At 38.2% G+C, this 12,580-nt stretch overlaps 1 protein-coding gene across 1 annotated transcript in view; it reads left to right on the top strand.

Annotated features, from left to right (window-relative positions):
* The window catches only part of SACM1L (SAC1 like phosphatidylinositide phosphatase), a 56,832-nt gene that overhangs the window by 13,541 nt on the left and 30,711 nt on the right, over positions 1 to 12,580 (top strand). Inside the window, exons 2-5 of the mRNA XM_082638132.1 lie at positions 810 to 907; positions 3,811 to 3,885; positions 5,433 to 5,560; positions 12,044 to 12,193. Of these exons, the coding sequence (XP_082494258.1) occupies positions 810 to 907; positions 3,811 to 3,885; positions 5,433 to 5,560; positions 12,044 to 12,193 (451 nt within the window). The remainder of the gene's footprint in view (positions 1 to 809; positions 908 to 3,810; positions 3,886 to 5,432; positions 5,561 to 12,043; positions 12,194 to 12,580) is intronic.

Raw genomic sequence — 12,580 nt, 5'->3', positions numbered from 1 at the left:
GTTTTTTTTTTCCCAGAACACATCAGTGGCATTCAAACAAAATACAAAAATGTTAAAGTAGTTTATTTTAAACAATTTCCTGGAAATGTGTTTCTTAGTGTTTTTAGCTAATATTTAAATCTGGGTTACTATGTGTCACGTGTTCTAAGTGCTTATCAAAGGTTATCTCATTTTATCCCCACAACAATGCAATTTAATGAGTCTGGTATTATCCTTATTTTGTGGATAAGGGAACTGAGGAACACAGGGGAGGAGTAACGTGCCCAAATTCACACAGCACAGTCAGTCTGGTTCCATAGAATGTGCTCCTGACTACTGTGCTACATTGCCTCCTGCACCATGTTGAGTATAAATTAGATTTTAGTATGATTTTCTTATGTAAGTCAGAGTGGTAGTTTTACAGCAAATTAAAACCTTATCAGCATTAAATTAGGTGAAAAGAGTTGCAGTGAACACATAAGGACAGCATAATAGCTTTATTCAGAAGCTGGGAAAATGATATCAATTTTTTTGTGTGTGTGTGGTACGCGGGCCTCTCACTGCTGTGGCCTCTCCCACTGCGGAGCACAGGCTCCGGACGCGCAGGCTCAGCGGCCATAGCTCACGGGCCCAGCCGCCCCGCGGCATGTGGGATCCTCCCGGATCGGGGCACGAACCCGTGTCCCCTGCATCGGCAGGCGGACTCTCAACCACTGCGCCACCAGGGAAGCCCAATGATGTCAAATTTAAACACTGTTAAATTGTTATAATAGTTTTTTTTGGAAGTCTTCATTTCACTTCGTTATTTCTGGTTTTAAATTTCTTCTTAGGCATATCACACCTGAAAAATTTTATGTGGAAGCTTGTGATGATGGAGCAGATGATGTACTTATCATCGACCGTGTGTCCACAGAAGTTACGCTCTCAGGTATTTCATGGCCAGATTTAGAAGTGTCTAGAAAGATTTTACACTTAAGTTGCAATAGTTAAATTAATGAGATCCGTGTGAGTGTGGATATCTGAGTGTCTTCTTAGAAAATTTTAATTCTTGCTACCTCATTTGATTTTTATGCATTAATTTTATACTTTTTCCTTTTCATGAAAAGGAGAAATGATCTTGAAATTTTTAGGTAGCATTTTACTATTCATAAGGATTTAAAAACGTTCTTTATTTGTTCCCTTATCAATACTGTAACAGGATTTGGTTTTGTTGATGTGTTAGGTTCCTTTCTAGCTGTAAGATTTGAATTATTTGAGTGTGAGAAAGTTGTTTTAGCAGTAAGTGTGTGGAATGTTAACAGCTGATTTGTTTTGAAAATATTCATGACTCTGAGGATAATTTAATAAATGAAAAATAATATATACATCACTGGGTAAAACTTGTGTTTTAGGCAGAATGATTTTCCTAAGCTTTATCTATCTATCTTATCTCTCAATCCAGTTATAATTTAGCTTTGCTTCTCTGGGGTGTGAAAAGCAACTTGTTTTTCAATTGTGTGGAACACTGATTTCTGACTAGATTAATGTGAAGTAATTTTGGTGATGAATTAAAGTATCATGTGATAATCACATTTAGAATTTCATATTCCATTTGTTTAAAAATTTACCTCTAGATAGTGTTCTGTATTAATTTTTTTCTGAAGGGCAGTATTTGAGTAACCATAGAGTAGGCATTCGGTAAATGGTAAATATCCTTTGAACAGATTAAGTGAAACATGAAAATATTTTGCATAGGATACTAAAGTGTAAGAAAGGTAGGACTATGAATCTCCATTTCCTTGGCTTTTTCTGGTAAGCTTTTCCTTTTACCAGATAAAGTAAGAGCTGTTTTAGTTTGATAATTTGGCATTTCCTGTGACTGTTGCTTGGTGACTGCTCTCTCAGAATAGCTGACTGATTTTAACCACGCTTAGTGTATGTCTGAAGTTTAGTCCCACTACTTTATAACATATTGATACAACCCAGTGTCTTTTTTTTTTTTTTGCGGTACGCGGGCCTCTCACTGCTGTGGCCTCTCCCGTTGCGGAGCACAGGCTCTGGATGCGCAGGCTCAACGGCCATGGCTCACGGGCCCAGCTGCTCTGCGGCATGTGGGATCTTTCCAGACCGGGGCAAGAACCCGTGTCCCCTGCATCGGCAGGCGGACTCTCAACCACTGTGCCACCAGGGAGGCCCCCCAGTGTCTTTTTTATTTTTGGGTGTGGGGGGGTGCGGGCTGGGGGTGGTGAGCCTTGCCACGAGGACCTTAGTCCCCCAACCAGGGATCCATCCCGTCCCTCCGGCAGTGGAAGCTCGGAGTCCTAACCACTGGACCACCAGAGAATTCCCTACCACCTAATGTCTTATAAAAGCTTTAGTATGGATGTATTTTCAATTATTTTATGTCCTTTCAGTGACATTTTATTTGTAAGTAGAGAATGCAGACCCATTTGAGTGGACAAAGCTAAAGGTTTTGAGTAGTTTGGATGTAAAAATGATAACCAAACAGTCATTGGTAGACACATGAAGAGATACTTTGACCTGAAGCTAGTGATGATGAGGGGCTGTCGATCACAGTTTCTCTGGCAGTTTCCTTTTACCATCATTGGGAATACAAACCATTGCCACTGAAAGAGGAATTTTTTTTCTTCCCCGAAAAACCAACATAGTCTTAGGAATTATCATAATGTTATTGATATTACGCTCCAGTTAATGTAACTTACAGCTGTATCAGTAGTACATTTATGTTTATCAATGATCTCAGTATATTCAGAATCTTCTCTGAGCTTTTAACTGCACTGGTATTTCCATTTTTCATGGTAATTAATTATGGCATAGCATTGCTAAGTGAATTGAATTATTGAGAGAAACAAGTGAATTTTAGACCTTATTCACAATTAGTTTATTCAGAAAAACAGGACTGCCTTTAAGAAACAGTACTGGAGTTCACAGCAGTGTTTCAGAATGGGACCCAGGCTGATAATTAAACTGTGACTGAAAGAAAAATTGTATAGCCACATAGGTTTGGAAAACTTTGAATTAAACAGTGGAACAGCTTTCGTTTACTGTAGGCCTTCTCAGAGCCTTTAATTTCCTACTGTGCGTTGTGACTCTGGCAGGAGTCAAGTTAGTATGGATGTAGCAAAGTAAGTTTCTTTGACTGGGAGACCCTACCTCCCCCCTTTTTGGGCATTATTCCCTCAACTAGAGTTCTACAAAATATGTTTTGTGAAACACATTGGCTTAAAGTTTAACAGTTGTGAAATGAACCTTGTAATGTAAGGTAGTCTTTATTAATAACGGCATTATTGATAAAATCGCAGCTGATGATATTGCCTCCCTGGATACCTGTATCAGTTTCTTTTAGACATGAACAGGAGGCTTTTCCTTCCTCCTCCCCTCTTGGATCTTGGCCTCCATGTCTCACATTCTTATTAGGGAATTAGGCGAGTCCTTTTTTTGCATTCCATTTGTTGCATGTTGAGATTAAAATCTTGTTTCAACTTCCATTTACTTTCTAATTCTCTTAAAGGGGTAAAGATTTGGTTTCTGACAAGAGGTTGAATAAATTTCGTTGAAAATTGGCATTGGAAAATAACCCTTAATTTACGTAGTGAGGTTGCTGAAGCGTGTTACTTTTGGCACCATATTCTAGACAGGCAGAGACCTTTATATGTAACATGGACATCTTTATTTTATATTCTGCCTAACTGGAGGTCTAACGCTAATGAAGGAATGTTGTTTTCTTAGAACAAAGCGTGCATATTGAAGTAACCATTGAAATGAAACTACATTTCTCTTTCAGTTGGTGAGCTTTTTCTAAGTCATTTTTCTTTACTTTCTTCTTTAAAGTCAAGAAAGATATTCCTCCTTCAGCTGTCACAAGACCAATATTTGGTATACTGGGCACAATTCATCTGGTGGCAGGTAAGAAAAATGAGCTGAGATGGACAAGAAGGTAATTAAATCGACGCTATTAGAGTATAAGATGAAGGCACACTTTATATCTTGCTTTAGGCAATAAATCTGTAGGTGTTTGTCATTAATTTCTAAAAGTAATATACCCCAAATAGCAAGTGGTTAAATTTGTAAGCCTGAGGTTCTATTTTTTGTGTGTGAATTTATTTATTTATTTATTTATGGCTGCGTTGGGTCTTCGTTGCTATGCACATGCTTTCTCTAGTTGAGACGAGTGGGGGCTACTCTTCATTGCGGTGCGCAGGCTTCTCATAGCGGTGGCTTCTCTTGTTGCAGAGCACGGGCCCTAGGCGCACGGTCTTCAGTAGTTGGGGCTCATGGGCTCCAGAGCACAGGCTCAGTAGATGTGGCACACGGGCTTAGTTACTCCACGGCACGTGGGATCTTCCCCGATCAGGGCTCGAACCCGTGTCCTCTGCATTGGCAGGCGGATTCTTCACCACTGTGCCACCAGGGAAGTCCTGGACCAGAGTATTCTAAACCTTCAACTCCATGGTTCTGCGTTATTAGGAAAGTGATGGTTTTTAATCTAAATTTTATTTCATTGAACTTTGGAAAAGTTCCTATTGTATCAGGCACTGTGCTGGATGTTATTTATAAAAGATGCAAGTCCCTTTTGTCCTGTAGCTTACAGTTGAGTGAGAGAGGCATTTAAATAGTAAATTACTGCAGAACAGTGTGACAAGTTCTAGGAGAGAGATGTACATAGGAAAACTTTCAGGGAGGGCACTTGTGATTAGAGCCTTGAACAGATGTGAAGAATTAATCTAGTGGTAAAGGCTTACCCTGGTTTATTTGTGGGAGGAGGAGGTGGCCAGGATCAGGGTTGGTGTATTAATGCATGGTGCTGGGATCGCTTCTTGATTCCTGACCACTCATCTTTGGAATGTTCCAGTAACCAGTTAGTTATAGTGCCCCAGCACATTTCTCTACCATTTAGAATGACATGAAGGACATGGGAGGTGTAGATATCTGCAGTGGCCAGATATTATGACCTATGATGCTTTAAGCTACACGTTGGAAAATGCATTAGCAGAGGCCCGTATGCTTTGGGGATGACAGGAGAGTGAGAGAGAAACGTTTTCTGTCTGTACTTTCCATCTGCTAGGATCACTGCTCTGGTTACCAAAAGCTTTTACTTTTATCTTTCTGAGAAAAAATTTGATCTTTCAATAAAAATTTGTCTACATAATATGCTGGTCTTTCTATTCATAAATTATACGATTGCTTTTCAAAAAGTATGGGTCCTTTATCTGTTTAGCACAGCTCTCGCCATTATTTATTTTTATTTATTTTGGCTGCACCTCAAGGCTTGCAGGACCTTAGTTCCCTGACCCGAGATCAAACTTGCACCCTCGGCAGTGAAAGCACGGAGTCCTAACCACTGGACTGCCAGGGAATTCCCATAACTCGCCTTTAAAGAATAAGGACTACTATTTCTGGCTTTACAGTTGCCTTATTTCTGTTTATGTGTACTTGGCTGTGCTTTTTTGCAGGTAATTACCTAATTGTCATTACCAAAAAGAAAAAAATAGGTGAATTTTTCAATCATGTAATCTGGAAAGCAATAGATTTTGATGTCCTTTCTTATAAGAAGACAATGCTGCACTTAACTGATATTCAGGTAAGAACTGGAAGCACTTACTAATTGCAAAATCCAAAGAAGCCCCATAGGGTGGATGGGGAAGGGAGGTGGAACACAAAGAATGTTTGATGGATTTCTTTTAAACCTGATTATTTAAACAATGCATAGAGCTGGTCACTCTACATACCTAGCCCTAAAATGTATTTCTTTTTAAACTGTTCATATATTTTATTGCACTTGGGTTTTTTTAACTGACTCAATTCTTAGATATGAAATTTCATACAAGAGAAGAGGACAGACTGAAAATGCACATGTAGTCAACACGTAGATTTAACTTCATATCCTTTTTGTGAAGAAATAAAATATTAAATATCTTTCCACCATTGTAAAGCAGTTATACTCCAATAAAGATGTTAAAAGAAATAAAAATAAAAGGGATGCTCCTATATATTACTAAAAAAAAAAAATTATCTTTGAAGTTCCACTCATCCCGTTTCATTCCCTCTTTCCCTAGGGAGAAAGCTTTCTTCAGTTTTGCCACATGGGAATATAAGTGTGTGTGCATGTGTACATGTTCAAACAGTCCTCTTTTTGCACAGTTCCTATATGCATGGATTTCAGTTACCACAGTTTAGTTAACACCAGTTCCCAACAACACAGTTTAAATTTCAGTTGCCATGATATATTGACTAAAGAATTAGCTCACCAAAGATGAAAGTGCAATGAAACAAAAAATGACAACTCTAGAAGTGAAATTCAAATTGAACGTGAATAGAGTATAGAAGAAATAGCTGATGGTGGGAATAAGAGACTCTGGCTACGCAGCCAGAGGTCTCAGTGAAGGTGACGTTATCGACATTAATGGTCGTGATGAAAAGGTTGAACGTGTCCCAGAGCAAGTGATGCCGGTAACAAACTTCACATTAAAGGAACTCACAGAAGTATTTCATGATATTAATAGTACGAAGGATTAAGTGTTAGAAGCTAGTTCAGGCTTAGATGTACGACAGTTCATCAGGGTGTAGAAAAGATGGTATCATAATTTACATGGAGAAGAATGCAAGCACTGTTCAGGCTACTCTTGATAAATTTTGACCAGAAGTAAAATATTTTTAATTATCAATGTTTCAAATTACAGTATACTGAATAACGTTTTACTATTTTTTCATTTCCCTATACATTTATTTATTTATTTATTTATTTTTTGATAATTTTATGTCTTGACATTATTCTTGAATATGACTGTGCTACATAAAATATCCTTTTAAGTTATTTTATTTATTTTTGCTGTGTTGTGTCTTCGTTTCTGTGCGAGGGCTTTCTCTAGTTGTGGCAAGCGGGGGCCACTCTTCATTGCGGTGCACAGGCCTCTCACTATCGCGGCCTCTCTTGGAGCACAGGCTCCAGACGCACAGGCTCAGTAGTTGTGGCTCATGGGCCTAGTTGCTCCGCGGCATGTGGGATCTTCCCAGACCAGGGCTCGAACCCGTGTCCCCTGCATTAGCAGGCAGATTCTCAGCCATTGCACCACCAGGGAAGCCCTCCCTATACATTTATAACTTACAGTAGGAGAGTTTTTAATGTGTTGATTAAAAAAATTTTAAGTCACGGAATGATCTTAACTTTCCTATTGATTATTAAGATAGTTTAAGATTATTAAGATTAAGATAACATGGTCATTTTTATAGTCCCACCCTATCACGCAAAGTGAAGACTGCCTGTATTCATATTCAAACAATATCTGTTTTTGCTTGCAGTATTTTTTTAAACTTACATGAATGGCATTAACCCTCTTCTAGTTTTTGAAAATTACTTTTTTTAAGTCAACATTATGTTTAGAGATTTACGTCTATTGAGTACTTGTTTTCTAAATGTACTTTATTTATAGTATTTGCTTTTTAAAAATTTTAAGTTGTATTTTTATTCCCAAGATTACAAAAAGTTTGTTTTTAAAAGAAAGCTTATCATTCTAAAATATGTATCTTACCTATGATAAACATTTAAAAAAAATCAGTCCTAGCACTATTGTCTTATTGACTAAGTAAAGCTGTAGAATATGGTTTTTATACTTTAAACTTAAAATTTCTTTCTTACTGTATATATATCTATCAATATATTAATAAGCTCATTCTCTATGAGACATGAGAATTAAGGCAATAAAAATGGTTGTTTTCATTTAATAGCCTAGTAATATTTACTTGAACAGTTTCTTCTTTATTGCTATGGTTTGTTTTCAGGCTATGTAACTAATTTTAGCATTCCTCGCTGTATATGCTTTGCTTATTTATACCTTTTGTTTTTTACAAAAATGTTGAGGCCAAATTAAAAATTTTGTATGTAGATTCGTAACATGAATTAACATTAATCATTTGCTAAACAGTAACAAATATTAAAAATTATTTTTTAAAACAAGGATAAAAACAAATGTCAGTCTTGGTATTCATTGGGAAAGCCAGCTAAAATAATTATCAGAAAATAAATAGATATACTGCTTTTACTGGATCTTCCTTTATTGCTTATTGAAGTGTAATTGACTTACAATATTATATTAGTTTCAGGTGTACAACATGGTAATTCAATATTTTTACGCATTATAAAATGATCACCATGAGAAGTCTGGTTACCAACTGTCACCATACAAAGTTACTAAAATATTATTGACTGTATTCTGTATGCTGTATATTATATCCCCATGACTTACTTATTTTATAAATGGAAGTTTGTATCTCTTAATCTCCCTTACCTATTTCACTCATCCTTCCTACCCCTCCCTCCCCACTGGCAACCACCAGTTTGTTCTCTGTCTGTGGGTCTGTTTGTATCATTTTTTTTCCTCTTTTTAAATTTTTTTATTGGAGTAAAATTGCTTTACAATGTTGTATTAGTTTCTGCTGTACAATGAAGTGAGTCAGCTATACCTATATCCCCTTCCTCTTGGACCTCACTCCCACCACCTGCCCCTATCCCACCCATCTAGGTCGTCACAGAGCACTGAGCTGAGCTCCCTGTGCTATACAGCAGGTTCCCACTAGCTATCTGATTTACACATGGTAGTGTATTTATGTCAAACCTAATCTCCCAATTTGTCCCACCTTCCTCTCCCCACTGCTGCCCGTGTCCACATGTCTGTTCTCTATGTTTACATCTCTAATCCTGCGCTACAAATAGGTTTATCTGTACCATTTTTCTAGATTCCACATATATGCGTTAATATATGATATTTGTTTTTCTTTTTATGGCTTACTTCACTCTGTATGACAGACTCTAGGTCCATCCACATCTCTACAAATGACCCAATTTAATTCCTTTTTATGGCTGACTAATATTCCATTGTATATATGTACCACATCTTCTTTATCTGTTCATCTATCGTTGGATGTTTAGGTTGTTTCCATGTCCTGGCTATTGTAAATAGTGCTGCAGTGAACATTGGGGTACATATATCCTTTTGAATTATGGTTTTCTTGTCAATGTCTTACAGTTTTCTAATGACGGGTCTTTTTACCACCTTGGTTAGATTTATTCCTAGGCATTTTATTCTTTTCCATGCAGTTGTAAATGGGATTGTCTTCTCAGTTTCTCTTCCTGTTAGTTCATTGTTACTGCATAGAAATGCAACAGACTTCTGTATATATTAATTTTATATCCTGCCATTTTATTTTTATCTTTAAAATTTATTTATTTTATTTTTGACTGCATTGGGTTTTCGTTGCTGCGTGTGGGCTTTCTCTAGTTGCGGCAAGTGTGGGCTACTCTCCGTTATGGTGCGCAGGCTTCTCATTGCAGTGGCTTCTCTTGTGCGGAACATGGGCTTTAGACACGTGAGCTTCAGTAGTTGTGGCTCACAGGCTCTAGAGCTCAGGCTCAGTAGTTGTGGCGTGTGGGCTTAGTTGTTCCACAGCATGTGGGATCTTCCCGGACCAGGGCTTGAACCTGTGTCCCTTGCATTGGCAGGCAGATTCCTAACCACTGCGCCAGCAGGGCAGTCCTATTCTACTAAGTCCTATTCTACTAGTTTTTTGGTGGCATCTTTACTTTGGGGTTTTCTAAATATAGTATCATGTCATCTGCAAAACAGTGACAATTTTACTTCTTTTCAATTTGGGTTCCTTGTTTTCTTTTTCTTGTCTAATTGCTGTAGCTAGGACATCTAGTAATATGTTGAGTAAAAGTAGTGAGAATGGGCATCCTTGTTTTATTCCTGATCTTAGAGGAAATGCTTTCAGCTTTTCACTGTTGAGCTTGATGTTGGCTGTAGATTTGTCATATATAGTCTTTTTTTTTTTTTTGGCCCTGTCACGTGGTTTGTGGGATTTTAGTTCTCCGACCAGGGATTGAACCTGGGCCCTAAGCAGGGAGAGCACGGAGTCCTAACCACTTGACCGCCAGGGAATTCCCTGGTCTTTATTAATAATGTTAAAAGTATGTTCCTTGTATACCCACTTTGTTGAGAGATTTTATCATAAATGTATATTGGATTTTGTAAAAAGCTCTTCCTGCATCTATTGAGATGATCATATGCTTTTTATTCTTCAGTTTGTTAATGTGGTGTATCATATTGATTGATTGGTGGATATTAAACTGTCCTTCCGCTCTTGGGATCAGTACCACTTGATCATGGTGTGTGATTTTTTAAATGTACTGTTGAGTTTGGTTTGCTAATGTTTTGCTGAGGATTTTTGCATTTGTGTTCATCAGTAATGTTGGCCTATAATTTTTTTTGTGTGTGTGTGGTGTCTTTATTTGGTTTTGGTATCAGGGTAATGCTAGCCTCATGGAATGAGTTTGGAAGCATTCCTTCCTCCTCAATTATTTGGAATAGTTTGAGAAGGCTAGGCGTTAACTCTTTTGTAAGTGTTTGGTAGATTCACCTGAGAAGCCATCTGATCCTGGACTTTGTTGGTAGTTTTTTGGTTACTGATTCAATTTCATTACTGGTAATAAATCTGTTCATATTTTCGGTTTCTCCCTGATTCAGTCTTGGGAGATTGTACATTTCTAGAAATTTATCCATTTCTTCTCGGTTGTCCATTTTATTGGTGTATAATTATTTGTAATAATCTCTTATGATCCTTTGTATTTCTGTGGTGTTGGTTGTAATTTGTCCTCTTTCATTTCTGATTTTAGTTAGGCCCTACCTCCTTTTTTCTTGATGAGTCTGGCTAAAGGTTTATCAATTTCTATTTATCTTTTCAGAAAAACAGGTCTTAGTTTCATTGTTCTTTTCTGTTGTTGGCCCTGGGGTGTCCCGGCACTGGTGCTGGCCTGCTGGTGGGCAGGTAAGCCCCTGCACTAATAGGCCAGAAGGAGGACTCCAAAATGGCACTTGCTAGCACCAGTGTCCTCGTGGTAGAACAAACTCCCTGAGACAGCTGCTGCCAACATCTGCATCCCCAGTAGCAGCAGTCCCAGTTGCCTCCTGCCTCTCCAGGAGGCTCGCAAAGATCACTAAGTGGGTCTGACTTAGGCTCCTTTCAAATGCCTCCATGCTAGGACTTGGAGCATGTGAGATTTTGTATGGGCCCTTTAAGAGTGGAGTCTCTGTTTCCTACAGTTGTCCTGCTCTCCTGCACGCAAACCCTGCTGGCCTTCTGGCCTTCAGAGCCAGACATTCTGGGGGCTTGTCTTCCTGGTGCAAGATCGTTGGCCTCAGTAGCTGATGTGGGGCTCAGACCCCTTGCTCACTGGGGAGAACCTCAGCAATTGTGATTATTCTCCCCATTTGTGGGTCACCAACCTGAGAGTGTGGGTCTTGACTATACCAGGTCTCCACCCCTCCTACCCATATCATGGTTTCTTCTTTATATCTTTAGCTGTGAAAAATCTGTTCTACTAGTCTTCAGGTTTCTCTTATAGATAGTTGTTCTGTGAATAGTTGTAGTTTTGGTGTGCCTGTGGGAGGAGGTGAGCTCAGGGTTTTCCTGTGCTACCATCTTGGCTACTTCTCTCTCTCCTGGACTTCTCTTTTCAGTCTTTGTTTTTTTTTTTTTTTTTTTGGTAAAGAATCCCATTTTACTTCCCAACTAGCCCAAACCAGTAAAGTTTCTTAGGAATGAGGATGGTATTGTTCTCTTGTTATTGACTCTCTGTTACTGGGCCCCTCATGAATTTATGTTTTTCTTCTGTCAAATGAGGATAATTAATGCTAAACTAGCAAGGGGTTGCTGTGAAGATACAGGAGAATCTCTGTAAAGTGTCTGGGACACAGTAGGTCATAACCTAAGGTGGTGATGTTTTGTTAATGTGACTCTTCTGCCCTTTAAAGTCAAAATTGTGAAGGATACCAATGGGAAAGGAGGTCTAATCAGTTAATATAATACCCTATGGTGCTGAGCATTGTCCATGTATCAGGAACTGTCCCAGGTCCTGGGGAAATGGTGAGCATCCTCCTCGCCCAGTCTTTGTGCCAGTGGCATTTAACAGGGCTGAACTTGCAGGTTTTTATTTTCACTCTTTTGTCATGTTGATAGATTCCTTTTCAAGTACAAGATAGACTGATTATTTGCTCCCCTTTGTTTACAGTTACAAGATAACAAAACTTTCCTAGCAATGATAAACCATGTCTTGAGTGTGGATGGGTTTTACTTTTCAACGACATATGATTTGACCCATACTTTGCAGCGGCTGTCTAACACTAGTCCAGAATTCCAGGAAATGAGTCTCTTGGAAAGGGTAAGCTTAATTTTCAATTATTATTACTTTTTAAAAAAATAATTTTAAGGAGATTTTCTCTGTTTCATCCATAAAATACATACTGATTTTTCTCAGTCCTGGCTCTATGAGGATCATGTATGGGGCTTTGAAAGTATACCATGTTTCAAATAGACATCTCATTTCCAAATTCAGGACCCCAGAATCTGTGTATGTTACACAGGCAGGATTGAGAACTACAGGGGTCCATTTTTAGAAATCTAGCTTAAACATGAATGTTGGTAATTTCCTAGCTCTCTGTGTTCTGTGTTATAATAGTTATTAGCATTAGCAACATAATTGTACTTGTAAAATTAATGTTCTAATGGATGATGTTCTTTCTGCAGTGGTGTTTTTTATAGTTTTTAC

The sequence above is a fragment of the Mesoplodon mirus genome, assembly GCF_964341445.2.
Source record: "Mesoplodon mirus genome assembly, chromosome: 12".
Taxonomy (NCBI): Eukaryota; Metazoa; Chordata; class Mammalia; order Artiodactyla; family Ziphiidae; genus Mesoplodon; species Mesoplodon mirus.
This window is presented reverse-complemented; position numbering and strand designations above follow the sequence as displayed.